The sequence below is a fragment of the Thermobia domestica genome, chromosome 4 (assembly GCF_964235325.1).
Source record: "Thermobia domestica chromosome 4, izTheDome1.hap1.1, whole genome shotgun sequence".
Classification (NCBI taxonomy): Eukaryota; Metazoa; Arthropoda; class Insecta; order Zygentoma; family Lepismatidae; genus Thermobia; species Thermobia domestica.
The window spans coordinates 29,609,446-29,626,987 of record NC_137457.1 but is presented as its reverse complement, the minus strand read 5'-3'; the positions used below and the strand labels follow the sequence as shown (position 1 = coordinate 29,626,987).

The window sequence follows — 17,542 nt, the reverse complement described above, 5'->3', positions numbered from 1 at the left end:
ACGCAGTTTGCGTCATAGCCCCCCCTCTGTGGGCACCCCTGTATATATATATATATAATCCATAGTTTATATTGTAAGTTTTTTAGGATGTAGTAAATACATTTTATTGAACTTATTTCTATTTATTATTTTAGCCTTTATTCCTATTATTATCTCAATACTAATTCTGCAATTATTATCTGAACAAACCAACCCACTTCATATTGTCTGTTCCACTAAGACCTTTTTGATCAATATATTTTTGCCTCTTACATAAGCATATGGTCTGTAGTACACTATATGAAAAGTGTTTTTAGTTGTTCTGTAAACTCTGGTTCTGTAACTATTCTCTGAACTTATAGTTGTGATTGTTTTATTTCTGATAAAAAGTGTCAGACTGATTGTGTGATGAAAACAAATTATAGTAATTCCTAGAAAAGACATGTGAGAGATATCGGACCCAATAAATATATATATATGCAATACGTAATATTTTATTGGGTGCATTTTATGATGTTTTCATTTTCACAATATGAAATTGTAAGTCATCGTAAGTGATAATATGCACTATATATTACACCGAATCCACCTTACATCTAACTTTCCGTACACCGAATTTTCCTAGACCCCTCAATCAAATCAGTTTTTCGTTTTATTGGTCGTCATTACACCCTCTCAAAATTCATCAAAGGTTTTTTTCTGATCAACATCTACCCACCTAATATTTGGGTGTAATTAAATTCCATTAAAAAAAAAAAAAAAATACTGAAATGCAAAATATACATTTTTAAAAAGTTTTCCGCCCAATTACTCTCCTCCTACCCTAATTAATTGTAGTGGAAGACGTACAAACTCGATCCCGCTAGCTCAAGGAGCTTCTCATTTACCTTACGATTATGACGTAAATTTAATTGGCATCTACAAGCAATCTGTTCTAGTCACCCTCTTCAAGTTTACATGCCAGAGACGCCCATGATGCTAAATAAGTCACTAGAGGTGTTAACGTTATTTCACCTTAGTACGAACCAACACAGGTGCTTTATTTTTTCAGTGGTAAATCACAAGTGGCGTTACTCATAATTTGATCGTATTGATGAAAATATCTTCGATTAGATCTAAGAAGACATGTCAGAGCTTGAGTATTGATATACCATTGAGGATTTATTTATTTTTAATGCGAACCAATCGATAGAGAAAAAATAGTGAAACGTACAGTGCAAATTCTTGAAACGTTTTATTTTAAACATGAGCATACGATTTTATTTTTTAAAATGTTATGAGTTTTAAGGCAGTGTGTCTTTCACACTTTAATTTGGATCTTCGTTCTGCAGTTATTCTAAAGTAATATAAATAAACTGACACCAAATGTAAGCAAACAATTTCTTAATGTTAATCTCCATAATGTATAACCAAATATTATTTGCTTTCTACTTAACAATAATCCAAGTGGACTGTACTCAAGACGAGAAATGCGCCCTTTTACAAATAAAAATATTGTAGAAAAATATTTACTAACAAGTTAGAAATTGAAAGTGATAATTTGTTGTAGGCCGTTTAATCACTGTTAATACAACTGCAAAAAGAATACGAAAATGAAAAAAAAATCTTCTGTACATATTATTTATTTTACTTTCTACATTAAACAGGGAAAATTATGTACAAAATTTTGCAGCAATATTATTTTACCGTAACAATCAATATGGAAAAGCATATAAGAAAATATTAGAAAATAAAATATACAGCTGAGGTATGTATTATTGTGTAGTCATTTTAGTGTACAAACATTCATTTATATATCTTTTGAGCTTCTTTACAATGACTGACAAAATATTACTTCATAATTTAAAAACAATAAAATAAAAATGTATTTTGACTGTTTAGTATATATACTGTATATTTCTGAATTCAAGACGATCATCATTTAAAAAAAATAAAGTGTTACGATAAAAATTACAGCACATCTGAGTATATTACAGCACATATTGAGCTTACTGTAAAACTACACTTAAAATCAAATAATATAAGAGACCTCCCTTAGTCTTCCTCACCAAAAAAGTCCACTCGATCTGTGAATGTTCAAGGCTAAAACGATGTGATTCTTCTCAGTAAAGAAAAACTCTACATCATATGTTGCGAAAGTAAGACAACTCCATATTTTTGGGCACGAAATTGCGGCAAAAATCTCGTCTTGGATTCAGAAATATATGGTATATGTATTTGACAAAAAGTTTCTTGATTCTTACATTAGCAGTGCTCGACAGTGCCAAAGATAACAATTGTATAGAAAGGGAGTAAGGTATTACTCTCCACTCTTTCCCAATTCCACAACTTAAATGGATTTTTTTTTTATTATTTATTTATCATTATAAATAAGACAAACACTTCTGTTTGCTTGCTTTCAACTAGCTTAGCCCATGATGCCATACTAGGGTGTTCGGAAATAACGGAAAACCTCGGGAAATGAATCGTGACACCAGAACATGAAGTACCGACATTAGAATTTAAACCGATGTTGGTAATTGATGAGAAATGACATTATTCCACCCTTTAACAAATACATTTCCGTATGAAATAAAAGAAAAGTACTAAAAATATAACTCTGCATACTTCGAGCACTATTACATAAGAAATTCATCCAGTAATCGAATCTTTAACAATGTACTCTCCTGTGACAAATCTTACATATATTAGAATGGAAACAAGAATTCACATACATTCACACTAAACAGAAATAATATAGTACAGATTATGTACAGTATACAGAATGTTTGACTTATTAAAAAATCAGTTAGTTTGTCTTGCACTCGGCAGGACAGAGAAAGCGTTGGCATTATATTATAGTTCGTTAAGGTCATCAATGTTACACATAAAATTTGAAAACATCAGATCATATATACTATATAGTCTTCATCAGTGTCTCAGTACTTTTAAATTTACATATAGTTATCGAAGTTTGAAGTGTACCATGTTCTTAACAACTTTTAACCCTTGCAGTAGATATAAAAATACACTTTCAATAATAGACAATAATTCGAAAACATTTTGTAAAAACCTACCCTGTTTTGTATTTTATTAATCCCCCCCCCATCTTTTTGTGTCAAGAAATCTAAATCAAGAGAATTATAAACATTATAAACATTGAAAAGAATTAGGCGTTAAACTAAATATCTGTGGAACTTCTAGAGGTAAAGAATTCCCAACAATCTTAATTCTTGAACAGCGTTGTCAAAAAAATAAAAGAATATCTGTTACCTTCTAAAATATCTTTACGTGTACTTGCAACTATTATACGTATATTGATATGATATATAACCATGCATGGGATGAAGAATATCTTGGAATATGTATAAAAGTTTCGAGTTTGAAGTAGAAAAATATTTAAATTTATATATGCATTAATTACTGTTCAAGAACTTTCCCCAGGATTGTTACTAATTTCTCTTCCTTACATAACTATTATCAGAAATTACTACTGAATTAATTTGTATGATGTTCAAATTTTACTTAATGTGCCACACTAAAGGGATCAACATATTCAATATTTAGCATGATTGATTCAGGTACGTAGTCAAGGAAGAGGTCCAAACTCCCCCCCATTCGAAAACAGAAAAAAAAGGAAGGATGAAACAAAAAGAAATGAGAAATAGAATAATCTGCGTTAAAAATAAGAAAGCTTTACCAAGCTTTTGATTAATCGTTCTTATGAGGAAATTTATATTACTTGCAATACATGGTAGCGAATGAGCGGGATATCCTGGAAAAGTCAGGGAATTCGAAATTTTTAGAAAAGTTACGGCATTCTCAGAATTACTGCTACTAGTCAGGGAAATTTCAAGCTTTTGAAAGCATGGTGCCGTTCTGTAACAGTGTGGACATTTTTTATCATTTTTTTCCGTCATCGCTTCTCTGCAGTATCAAACATGTTATTTCAGAAACAGTTTTCTACTGCTCCTTTAACCTGTCATTTGGAACAGATAGTAGTAGACGAATAATGAAAATAAGTGGAAAGTAAGTTCTGCTAATATTTGATTCAACGGAGAAAGGAACGCAGATATTGTAAAATATTTTACAAGACATTATTGAACATGTACACTCATGTTCAAAATGAATGTCGCATATCTATAATTGTCTTCTTGTAAGAATATAATTTGATAATGATTTTGCAGGGCACTTTTAATACCGATACTATGTGTATAATCGTGAAATGTATATTTGTGGTAAATTTCATAGGAAAAGAATTATAAATACGAAAATTAGAATAAGTAAAACAAAATGTTGCTAAATGGACATGAAAGTTTTATTTTCGTTTTAATGTTCTTATTTACTATTCTTTTGACATGAAATTTGCCACATACATGTCTTTGCCGATTGTACACATACTAACATTATAAGAAATACCAGTCGAATTCGTTTTCAAATTATATTCCTACAACAACATATTTACATGGACATGCGACAATAATTTTGGACATGAGTGTACTTCTTATAATAGTGGATATGTACTTTTATAATAGTAGATATGCCATTTTTATAATAGTCGTTAGGGTACTTTTTGTAATAGTTGAGGTCATAATGAAAGGAAAATTGTTATATTTGAATGAACCAAGGAAGGAACGTAAAATCTTTTTCAATATTTCTTTTATTCTTTTTCTCAAAATTTCTTCATAGTTTGTTATTAAAATACTTACTAACATATCCTCATTCTACTGTCCTAACAAACCAATATACGTTACCAGTAAAATGGTTTAGATTAGCTCCTGGTGTGATAACCACAGTATTTCATATCACGCTTCCCCCTATTACGAAATCGTGGCTACGTGCCTGATGGATTTACTGAATAAATTTAACATAAACAAATCCTGATATACATATTCAACAATAATTTTCTTTCAAAGTTTCTAGTACTAAATAATATCTGATTATACAGTCGCTAAAACTGTTATTTTTTCTATACAAAATGTAGCAAAAAACTTTAAAATTGGATCCATATCACCAATCTTTAAAATCGGGTAGCCATATTTACAAAAGTTACAGCATATTTTGAAGAAATTCGCTATCATATAGTCTATTGACTTACAGAGCTCATTCCATAAAGTTTTGCATTTTAATTTGCGAAGATAGGCATAGTAGTTATACCTATAATTGATTTTTACAAGTTTTACGTATCGTTCCGATTCGGAATTTTTTGCGAAGGCTGATGTGGAATAAGGCCTATTGTCAATTTCCGTATTGGAAATAAAAGAATTCTTATGCACGGCTAAATCTAATTATTGGATACTTAGTTTGGTGATCTAAAAGAAAATTTAACTGTTCATTGTGGGAAGCTACTCCGAATTCAGGATGGTCGAAGAATCAAAATAGGTGTTGATATAGGATTTCCCTTTCCCCTCCTGAAGGATGAACTGCACAACATATTTCGTGAAGGACTATATACGAACTTCGCTACTAGGTTGTCGCTTAATAATTTAAGTTGCAAGATATTTAACCCTCGAACTACCAACAAGGAAGAGGGGTACTTTGTGTTCACGACAGTATATATATATATATATATATATATATTTTGTAATTACTTTTGTAATCGTTTCTTTAAAATTGTAAGAAAATATGTTATTGCTGAACATGTTTAGCTAAAGCGATCCTTACGGTAGTTTAAATTGAACGTTAGTGTGTGTCATAAAATTTGCTATTTTAAGTTGGTGGGCACAAAGTACCCCCCTCCCTTCGTTGGTAGGAGAAGTGACCGATATTTAGAAGTCACTCCTAGATGGCAGCATTATAAAAAATAGCTGTTAGCCTTATCGTGGTATTGTTCACTTCAGGCCCTGTAGATTTTTGAGACTTTCTAATTTGTTTCTTTTGTGAGATATATTTATTCTTAACAGGTGGTCACAAAGTGATCCCCCTTTGCAGTCCGCGTTACAAACAATACCTAGGTAGTGCGAGGGTTAAGACAACATAACCCTTACAGCAACGACGCAACGCAGTTATAACGTTATGACCTAAACTACCCATTTTAATAATTTTGTTGTAATTTCTTAGTACTGTTTACAAGTTAAATTTATTTACTTTTAAAACAGTTCCTTTCGAACTCTATGAAGAGTTTATCGTTTAAGGGCAGTTTTCCTGTTTACAGTCGATTGCTTGTGAGATTGTATCGCCACGCTCCTGCTGTCCTGCCGTCTGATTGTCAGAAGGCGTCTCTGTCGCGCTCTTTAGATTGTTTCTTCAAAAACAACAAACACAAGATAAGTAAGATAAGCAAAATAGTGACCACTCCTACGAGAATATACATTACACTGCGGAACGGCTGGCTTGCATCTGGAAAAGAAATTGTTATAAAATCAAATTAGTCAAGTATGTAATGTAAATAGACCATTAATAACTTAATATTGCATGAATAGTGATAATGCAAAGAAACTATCTGGTTTGCCGTAAGGACCAGACTGTGTCACGTGATCAGATCAAAGGTCACGTTGCGTGCCAAATCGAATCTGGAGATTCCAAATCCAGATATGAGATATTTCAAGCACGTAACCTCCGTGTGAGATGACCTGAGTAATTAGAAGAAGATGCAGATAGTTTATCATTATTATTGATTTTACTCAAACAACTTGAGTTTTGACAATATTCTGTCCATATTTACCTCATTTGCTACACATCGTTTTTAAGCTCTTCATTATATCTTTGCAATCAACTTTAAATTAGCCGTCTCATTATAGTTTTTGAGATATGTGGACAACTCCATTTTTTCATTGCTTTTCCATTGATGATAATGTTCATATTTAGTGATTTTTTTTTGTTCTAAAGACATTTGTTCTAATGTAGCGAAAAAAAATATAGAAGTTGCACCCCTCTTAAAACCGGAATTTTGGAAAATACTGGATTGCGTATCCACTTATTTGTAATGAAGAATTTATATACAGATTTTTAACTTCCTAACTTCCTAGCTTGATATAGAAAAGATTAAGAGGCAAAGTACCTCTTTACATCAAGGAAGTTGAGATATAAAAGGTTAAGGGTAAGAGTACTTTTACCTGCTAATAAAATTGATATAGAAATGATTAGGAGGCAAAGTACCTCTTTACGTCAAGGAAGTTGAGATATAAAAGGTTAAGGGTAAGAGTATCTTTACCTGCTAATAAAATTGATATAGAAATGATTAGAAGGCAAAGTACCTCTTTACGTCAAGGAAGTTGAGATATAAAAGGTTAAGGGTAAGAGTACCCTTATCTGCTAATAAAATTGATATAGAAATGATTAGGAGGCAAAGTACCTCTTCACGTCAAGGAAGTTGAGATATAAAAGGTTAAGGGCAAGAGTACCTTTACCTGCTAACACAATTAATATATAAAAATTAAAAGCCAGAGTACTTTTATCTCAGATTAAGAACCAAAATATCTGTACCCGTCAAGAAAGTTGATATATAAACGTTTAAGAGGCAGAGTACCTTTATCCATCAACAAAATTTATATATAAGAGCCAGAGTATCTAATCTCGTCAATAAAATCGAATTATTACTCTCTTACTACTTTGACTTGTGGATGACCTGGTATGTCTGATATATGCTCCAATTGCCATAAAAATCTTAACTAATATATTGCATGCAGAGTGCAATTTACTCTAAATATTGTATTTTTACTACATTAACAGAACAGTTTTCTTTCTTAAACATTATTCTCTACTTACCACTATTCCCTGTTTGAGGTTCAATAGTATTAATTATTCCATTTGGTGTGTGCTCATCTTCTATTAACTTGTCTATGTTTGGCAACAACTGGTTCCATAAGTTTGTTTGGTGTAATAGTGATACCGACTGCATACGCTGGTTTTCTATAACCCAGTACATATCTTGGTCCGGAATATATGGCCTCCATATTGTGCCAAACGGTGTTGGAGTTGGATTTCTATAAACACAATAGTAAAGGAAAATTTTTTATAAATAATTAATTCTTATAAGTAATTGCAGATTACGCAAAAATGAGAATTCTTTTGTAAAAGTTAGGAAATAAAATACAAGAAAATGGACGGTTTTTACCATGGAATTGAACTATTAATTTCTGTATTTACAACAATGCAACAATGAAGATTTTGTATAAAATGCGGCATTATTAAAAAAAAAAAATCTTCTTCATTACGGTTCCACAAGCTTTTTACAACAAGAAACTTATATATGAACCAACAAGTAAGGGCTAGAATAGGGGAGAAAATGACAGGGGAGTGCAATTGGAAGGAGAGTTCGGCAGGGATGCTGTCTCTCGCCTACATTATTTAATATCTATCTAGAAGGGATAGTGGAAAAGAGCCTACATAATGAAGACAGCATTTCAATAGGAGGTAAAATAATTAGGTGTATACGGTTTACAGATGATATGGCACTTGTTGGGGAATATGGAGAGAAAATCAATAAGATGTTAGAAAACTTGCAGAACAGTTGTGAAAAATATGGGATAAAAAAATGAGAGAAAGACATAAGCCATGGTGATTGGAACGAAGCAGTCGGTGTCAAATATAGAAGTAAGAGGGTAGAAGATAGAACAGGTGTCTAATTTTCGATACCTGCGTAGTATTATTAATGATAATATGAAGTGTGAACGTGAAATGAAAGCATGGATAGAAATGGCAAAAGAAGTCTTTTAAGAGGAAGAAAATACTATTTTGTGGAACCTGGAATAAAGAGTTGAGAAAAAGACTCATAAAATGCTTCGTGTGGACTATTACTATATGCGGCAGAATCATGGACATTACGAAAAAATGATGAAAAACGACTGGAAGCTTTCGAAATGTGGGTGTGGAGAAGAATGGAGAGAATTAGCTGGGTCGAGTGGAAAACTAATGAGAAGGTCTAAGAAATGGTGGGAAGAAAAGAACAATTTTTAGACATTATTAATAAAAGAAAGAGAAACTAGTTGGGATATTGGCTAAGAAAGAATTATATAATGAAGAATGTGCTAGAGGGTATGGTGGCAGGAAAGAGGAGGAGAGAGCGAAGAAGACTACAATTAATGGACAATATCAAAACGGAAAAATCGTACGTGAAGACGAAAAGGTTAGCAGAAGACAGTGAAGCATGGAAGCTTCTCATTTGCAGCAAGTGACCTGCCAATAATGACAGAATACCGATGACGATGATGATGATGAGGCAGCCTTAAGCTAAATCTTCTATTACACTTTATTTGTTATAAGAAAGTATAAATATTATACACTGTTAGACGATGATCCATTCATGTTTTCTGATTTCTGTTGTCTCCAGTAAAATACTTTGAATAAGTTGATTGAGAAGCACCGGCATTATTTGATATCACTAAATGATTGTCGTAATAATAAGATTGTTGGTTAATTACTACCGATTTTTCCATATTGGGATTTACGGACTAGTCAAAGCAAATTATTTATGCAATGAGATACTTGTTAGTCTTTCGCTAGATACTTTATCAGATTTATTTCTATACTGTAGATTTGTAGTCTAATACTAGCCGGTTCCCAGTGACCGCTGGCAACATTTTGTAGAAAGTATTATTTGTTCTATTGTTGTCAATAAAAGCAGGTGAAAGACAACTAGCAGGTGAAAGTGCTATTGGATTCTTTCTTGAATGTGTGGATGCCGCATTGACCATGGAGGATAGACACTTCTGTTTATAGTGTCTTCCAACAGTCTTTTCTTTCTTTTCTCTTTATTATTATTATTATTATTATTATTATTATTATTATTATTATTATTATTATTATTATTATTATTATTATTATTATTATTATTATTATTATTATTATTATTATAAAAAGAAGCGAAATATACTGTCAGTCACTTTGTACATTCACACTAGTCAGATTAGACAGTATAAGTTGATAGTATATTTTAAGTTAAAATGTTTTTAAACAAGAGAGTTTCGTTTCATAGTGTGAGACTACGGTAGACTTCCAAATTATGGGAATTCAATATACTCAAACATGAAGTAGTACACCTATAACTACTGGTTGTAAAACATTGATAAGATGAAAGGTAAACCCTGTTCCTTGGACGCTAAATCCATATTAGAACAACATTACTCGTTATCCTGTACTGCTTTTGTTCTATGGCGATAAAGGTAGAAACCAGAAATCGTTATTTTGATACACTTTCGGTTTGAACAGAGGGTTAAGGAAAGAGAAAGAATCTATTCATGAGATACTGAATCAACTAAAGAAAGAAAAAAAAAGATATTTCTTACGGTTTGTACTCTATGGAAATCTGAAACAAGAAGTATTAATACATTCAACCATTTCCGGTTTTGAGATAGTGTTTGTGCTGTCGTGATGATAATATGAACACACACTCCAGAGGCTGTATTGATTGCCAAAATGGCGATAAAATTTTGAAACCGGAAATGGTTAATTTGAACCACTTCTGGTTTACAGACAGTGTTATGGAAAAGATGAAAAATGGGTTCCATCTCCTCCGTTGAAACTCTATTCAAACCGGAAGTTATTAAAATTAGCCATTTTCGGTTTTAACGTTTATTGTTATAGAATGAAAACAGTGACAGCTAACGAGAAACTATTTTTTCAGAAAGGAATCAGCGTTTCAAGACAAAATGATTGTCAACAACGCTCTATGAAAACAGGAAATGATTCACGAAGTAAAAGTAAATTTGAATCACTTCCGGTTTTGGCAGAATGTTGTAGATAGTCATGATATATTGTCTTGAGAAGCTGAATCGTTCGCAGAAAACCGCTTTTTGCTATCTCTTATGTGTTCCTTCTATGGTGATAAACGTTGAAACCGGAAATGGCGAATGATAATCAATCCGGGTTTGATTAAAGCTTCAATGGCGACAATGAACCGATTGAAAAAAAAAAAAACCTCGACATCTCTTACTGTTTTCTTCTATAGCGACAAACATTGAAACCGGAAGTTACTAATCTGAACCACTTCTGGTCTGAATAGAGAGTTAACAGAGGAGATGAAGCCTGTTATTTGGACGCTGAATCGATTGAAAAAAAAAAAAAAAAAAAAAACAGCATCCATATCTGAGACTGTTTTTGCCCTGATAACTGTCGACGGACGGTCAAAGCCATTCTATAAGACTTCTGACACTTATACACAGCATAGTATGAAAGTCTAATAAAAGGCTGTTACAGGATAAGATTAAATCGCATCTCAGAATAAAATTTTTGTAATCTAAAATGTCAATTTTACAGGTAAGCCAGAAAAAATATTTTCATCTAAAGAAACTCGATTATCTTTTTTTCTTTTTGGAATTATAATTATTTTAGTAAATATAGTAATATTATTGTTGACAAGACCTTTCCTAAATTAAAATTATTACACATTAAAAATTAATAACAATATCTATTTTGAATTACAACAGTCTTATTCTGGAGGTGGAAAATGCTAGGGATGCGCACGAGACGAGTCGAGACAGAATTTTCCTGATAAAATTCGAGTCGAGACACAGCTCTTTCAATAGAAAAATATATATTTTTCGAGTCGAGACATCACTTTTACATCACATTTTCGAGACGAGACAGTCTCAAATCTTGTCTCGTGCGCATCCCTAGAAAATGTCCATAAATTGGAGGTAATCGACATCCACGTGTGGGATATATCTGTATATTAGACTCATCGACTATTTATACAGTAACTATGGCCAAGGGCGACCATGTTGTGGTTTCCAATGGGGGGGGGGACAAGTATAAGTGACGTTTCAAAAATAGTTTCAAATTTTGCTGTAACTAATGTAAAAATTCTATTGGATTTTCGATATTCTGAAATACAATTTCCTCTGGGGGGCGAGAGCACCATCTTGCTCCCGCTGATGGACGCCCTTAGCTATGACTTCAATAAATGCAAACAATTCTTCAATATTTTCCTGATTAATTGCTTTGCAAAGTGACGAGTGCAGCAGGTATAGTAAATAAAGTTATCGTCCGTGCAATTAATGTAATGCTGAACGGAAAGTTACGATTGGAACTATTTGTAGAAAAATTAACGCATTTTCCAAGCAAAATTCTCCTAAAATTGTCTTAGGTTTCAAATATTTATCTCCTTTACACAGTTTCTATGGTAATTTATCTGTTTTCCATTAGATCACCGTAAATCTACGCACTTATGTAATAAATCAACCTTTATTGCAAATTTTTAAATTTTTATCAACATAATCTTGAAGCAATGCAACTTACCCATCCTTTATAAAGTCTGCCCACTCTCTTTTAATGGCGCGACTAATTCTATCCTCGTGAGGAGTATGGAACTTGTTTTGAGCCTGTGGTATTTTCCCTTGAATTCGAATCGCTGGACCAAATAAGTAGATTAATTCTGACCCATGCGCCGCTCCTAGAAACGGTATTCATGAAGCGTTACTTACAATTAACATCACTAATCTCATCTTAATCTACTTAACATTAGATGGGCGTTGTGAAAAATTGAGTTGGATTATAGACACATAAAAGGGATGAATTTGTATTGAATAAAGTATATGGAACCAGTTCTCTGCCTTTCTTACCCTGTTCAGTTTATTACTGAAATTCAAATCTTAATCTTAACTATATATAAAACTACATGAACTGACATAAAATAAAGGGGTACTTCCGGTTGACGTGGAAAGTTAAAATTTGACATGCTTGTAGCTTTCTGGGACTAACCCACAGGAAAATCGTCAAAAATGAATATTTTTAACTTTTAGAGGGTCTAAAGGGGGCATGAAGAAATTCCCCATGTTATTTAATTTCCAACTTTAGAATGGTTTTATAAGGAACTGAGAAATCTTTCCCATGTTAATTATATGGGACAAATTTTATACCCTCAAATTATTTGACACTTTCTGTACGGCTACAATGAATGAATTTGATATGATTGTAGCTTCTCGGAATTAACCATGAGGAAAATTGCCAAAAGTGAATATTTTTAAGTTGTAGGCGGTCTAAAGGGAAGATAAAGGAATTTCCAATGTTATTTAAATTGGCCTTTTTTTTGTGACTTATAATGTCATATTTTAGCCACTTGGAATTGGAATAAAAACTTCAAATTCGGTATACTTGTATGTTTTCGTTAGCGTTAACTAAGTAAATCGACAAATGTAAAAATTTCCAACTTTAGAATGGTTTTATGGGGAACTAAAAAATCTTTTCCATGTTATTTATATGGGACATCTTCTACACTCCAAAATATTTAGGCACTTCCGGCAGGATTAGAATAGTTCAATTTGGCATGATTGTTGCTTTCTGGGACTAGCCCACAGAAAAACTGTCAAAAGTGAATATTCTTAGTTTTTAATGGGTATAAATGGGGGATGAAGAAATACCCATGTTATTTAAATGGATGTTTTCTTGGGATACAAAATCTTATCTTTTAGATAGTTGAAATACGAAAAGAAACTTGAAATTTGGTAGAATTGTGGGTTTAAGAGATGCGAGGCCGTAGGCCGAGTAAACCCGCGGGTCAGAGGGTGAAGCTCCCAGCTGGGCCAAATTCAGGAAATGTAATTAAAGAGCAAATGTACGAAATTCACTCTTGATTCAAATTTTGACTCATAAGAGACGCGAGGCCGTAGGCCGAGCAAACGCGGGGAACTGGGGGCGGAGCCTCAGCTAGCCAAAGGCTAGTTTAGCATATAAGACTGAAGTTGATTTTGTGATTGTGGGGAATATGGTGAATCGTTTTAAATGCATTTTTGAATATAGTTATCACCTACCTCGATCTAGGTTTATATTGTGTTAAATTAAGATACACATTCAAGGGAGAAGCGAGGAGTCATAATTTATGCAATAAAAGAAAAGCGGGGAGTCATTATTTATGCATTAAGGAAGAAGCAGGGAGACATCATTTATGCGATAAGGGAGATGAGAGGAGTCATAATTTATGCGATAAGGGAGAAGCGGGAAGTCATAATTGATGCATTAAGGGAGGAGCAGGGAGTCATAATTTATGTATCAAGGAAGAACGGGGAGTCATAATTTATGCGATAAGGGAGAAGCGGCGAGTCATAATTTATGCGATAAGGGAGAAGCAGGGAGTCATAATTTATGCGATAAGGGAGAAGCAGGGAGTCATAATTTATGTGATAAGGGAGAAGCGGGAAGTCATAATTTATGTGATAATGGAGAAGTGACGAGTCATAATTTATGTGATAAGGAATAAATTAGGAATCATAACTTATTCGATAAGGGAGAAGCATGGAGTCATAATTTATGCGATAAGGGAGAAGCGAGGAGTCATAATTTATGCGACAAGGGAGAAGCAGGAAGTCATAATTTATGTGATAAGGGAGAAGCGAGGAGTCATAATTTATGCGATAAGGGAGAAGCAGGGAGTCATAATTTATGTGGTAAGGGAGAAGCGGGAAGTCATAATTTAAAAGGATGAGTATTTCACGAGCGCATCATGTTAGGAAGATGAAACTCGATATATAACGTACTCATTGCAGGGGGACACGTGCCCCACCATTTTAGAAATTTCGCATTTTAAGGAGGGGAAGAGAGCATCTTCTATATTTTTCGTGACTACTACTTAGTCAAAAATACTTTGTTGTTTGTGATCGCATCACTTGAAAACGGCCGTGCAGTTTGAAATGAATTTTGGAAGAAAGTTGTGCCTACCTCATGCTTGGTTTTGTCCTCTCAGTTTGATTAAAAGGCAAAGGGTGTATCCTAAGTGGGTGCTTAAAAGATATGTCACAAATAGATTTTCTCACCGATTTTTATCATTATACTTTTATTAAAGCATTCCATAAATCTATTTTCTCCGTGGAAAAAAGAGATTTCAGCTAGTATTAAATAATAAAAAAAGGCCTATCAATTTAGTTAATTTCATTAACAAAATGAAAGAGATAGAGTTATCTTGGATCCTTTACGAAACTGACATGCTTTACTTAATATGAAGAGGATCGATAAAGACATTTCAAGTCAGGGGCGGATCCAGGACCAACTTCTGGGGGAGCGGTGGGTTGTCATACTGCTACTTTTAAGGGCTCCAAATTTTGGGATTGGTTTTATTTATATATATAAAATAAGAAAGTTTCCTCTTCTGGGGGGGGGAGATCGCCCCGATCACTCCCTGGATCCGCCCCCTTGTTTAATTTCAATTAAATTTTAATTTTAAAGTTCCGGTCGTCAGACAACTATATTTGGAGGTATAGATAGAAAATATAGTCTCCTTTTAAAAAAAATTAAAACCTTTCCAGTAAAATTTGGTCTCGATATGTTTAAACGATATGGCAAATAAGTGTCTACAAAAAATGGACTGACAAAGAAACAAGTTATAATACTGGAATTATTACTTCCTCTAAATATATTGTTAAATCATTTTTTCATAAGTTTTTAGACATAAACTATAATACGAAGGATGATCAAAAAAGTTACAAAGCCAAAGCTTACGTGTGAGACATAGTTGGAATATCAACACACCTGATGATAGAGGGCACTCAACAAGAGTCCTCGATGTAATGACGTACTTGTTCAACCGCTTATCACAACGGTTGATGAACTTTTCTATACCGTTTGTATAGAAATGCGCGTCAAGTTCTCATAGCCACCGTGAGGCAGTGGTTTCGACATAATCACATGCCAGATAATGGTGGCCAGCCATTTGTTGCTTTAGAACAAGGGAAAGGTGAAAGTCACTGGAGCTAGGTCAGGGCTGTAGAAGGGGTGCTTTGGTCGTTCCAAGCGTAACATCAACGGCTGAACTAGGTCTTTGCAGTGTCCAGGGTTGTCACTAATAATATTCATCAGTCTTTCTTTCAAGGCACGACACCACTTCCCTCGCTTTGAAATTTAGTCCTCCCCGTATTTCCACAATCTGCCTATGAATATCAGCAGGTATAGTGCTTTTGGCCCACAGGAACCGAACCACTGACCTCACAGCAACTCTTGATCAATTTTCCAGACGAATCATCATTTTTAATGTCCGCTTCTCGCGTCTACATGGTCAGAATCCGAAGTTTTCAAATCAGCACCAAGACAAATATATTTTTAATCTACAAATACATTTTCGTTAAGTTACAGAAAATAACAAATATTTTATGCTTTGTAAAGTTTGTTTTCGATCATCCCTCGTAAAATAATTTAAATAATATAGGCTAGGTTATATGACTAAAAGATACTACTGGGAAACATTTGAATATGAAATACCAAGATAACTTATAAAATCTTATAACCAAAACTGAAAAAAACAACAACAATTACTTTAAAACCAGAGTGCTTGTTACATATACGGTATTATAGAAATTGAGTTAATTTCGTGCAAGGAACTATATACATTTAAAAATAACTATTTGGTCTAGGAATTAATTCGTGCGGGTGGACAAGAGATGGAGCAACGAACGGAGCGTCCCACAGTTCCGTGTATCCACACATGCGTTGCAAACCCCTGTCATCGCGTATCGTTCGTAGTATAGGGCAGTGGATTAAAGCGTCAACAACACCAGTTTGTAGTTAAGTGAACATGGGATCAATTTGTGCCTGATAAAGTGTTTTTGCGAGGTGTCCTGCTGCATTACTTTAACATGCAGAAAAGTGCGACTGAAAGTCATCGTATTTTGGTGGAAGTGTATGGTGACCATGCTCTAGCTGAGCGAACGTGTCAGAAATGGTTTGCACGGTTTAGAAGTGGTGATTTCGGCTTGGCAGACCAAGAGCGAGCTGGACAGCCAAAAAAAAAAAAAATTCAAGACTAAGAATTGACAGCATTGCTCGAGCAGGATTCGTGTCAAACGCAGGAACAACTTGCAGCAGCATTAGGCGTTGATCAAACAACAGTCTCCAAACGCTTGAAAGCCATGGGAATGATTCAAAAGATGTCACATTGGGTTCCACATGAATTGAAAGACAGAGACGTTGAAAGACGAAAAACCATTTGCGAATTGCTGCTTCAACGACAGAGCAGAAAGGGGTTTCTGCATCGAATTATTACGGGTGATGAGAAGTGGATCCATTACGAGAACCCTAAACGAAAAAAGGCCTGGGTGAAACCAGGTGAACCAGGTCCATCACAACCAAAACGAGATATTCACTGTGCAAAGGTTATGCTGTGCATATGGTGGGATATGAAAGGTGTGGTGTACTATGAGCTGCTGCAACCGGGTGAAACTATGAATGGAGAATCGACGACAATTAATGCGTTTGAAGCAAGCTCTGGCCAGAACACGACCAGAATGGGAGAACAGACATGATAAACTTATTGTTCAACATGATAACGCTTGCCCACATGTCGCAAAACCGGTCAAAACCTATTTAGAAAATGTCGGATGGGAAGTTTTACCCCACCCGCCGTATTCACCAGACGTTGCTCCTTCGGACTACTACTTGTTCGATTGCATGAACAACGATTTGATTGGACAGCGGTTTACTTCTTCAGAAGATATCGAAACATGGGTCTCTGACTGGATCGCTTCCAAGGATGAGGACTTCTTTCGCCACGGAATCCGTACATTGCCTGACAGATGGGCGAAAGTGGTGGCTAGCGATGGACAATATTTTTCTTAAGGTATTTGTGTATTTTGTGTTTGTACTACAGCTTCAATGTGTGCGTACCAACCGCACGAATTAATTCCTAGACCAAATATTATTTCTTAGGTTACCCTATATTTTA

At 34.1% G+C, this 17,542-nt stretch overlaps 1 protein-coding gene across 1 annotated transcript in view; it reads right to left on the bottom strand.

Moving 5' to 3' along the window:
- Positions 1-5,193: 5,193 nt before the first annotated feature.
- The window catches only part of LOC145683799 (carboxylesterase 4A-like), a 105,010-nt gene continuing 92,661 nt past the window's right edge, over positions 5,194-17,542 (bottom strand). The window contains exons 10-12 of the mRNA XM_081755385.1: positions 12,136-12,289; positions 7,666-7,883; positions 5,194-6,297 (exon numbers count right to left, since the gene is read on the bottom strand). Coding sequence (XP_081611511.1) covers positions 6,167-6,297; positions 7,666-7,883; positions 12,136-12,289 — 503 coding nt within the window. The 3' untranslated portion in view covers positions 5,194-6,166. The remainder of the gene's footprint in view (positions 6,298-7,665; positions 7,884-12,135; positions 12,290-17,542) is intronic.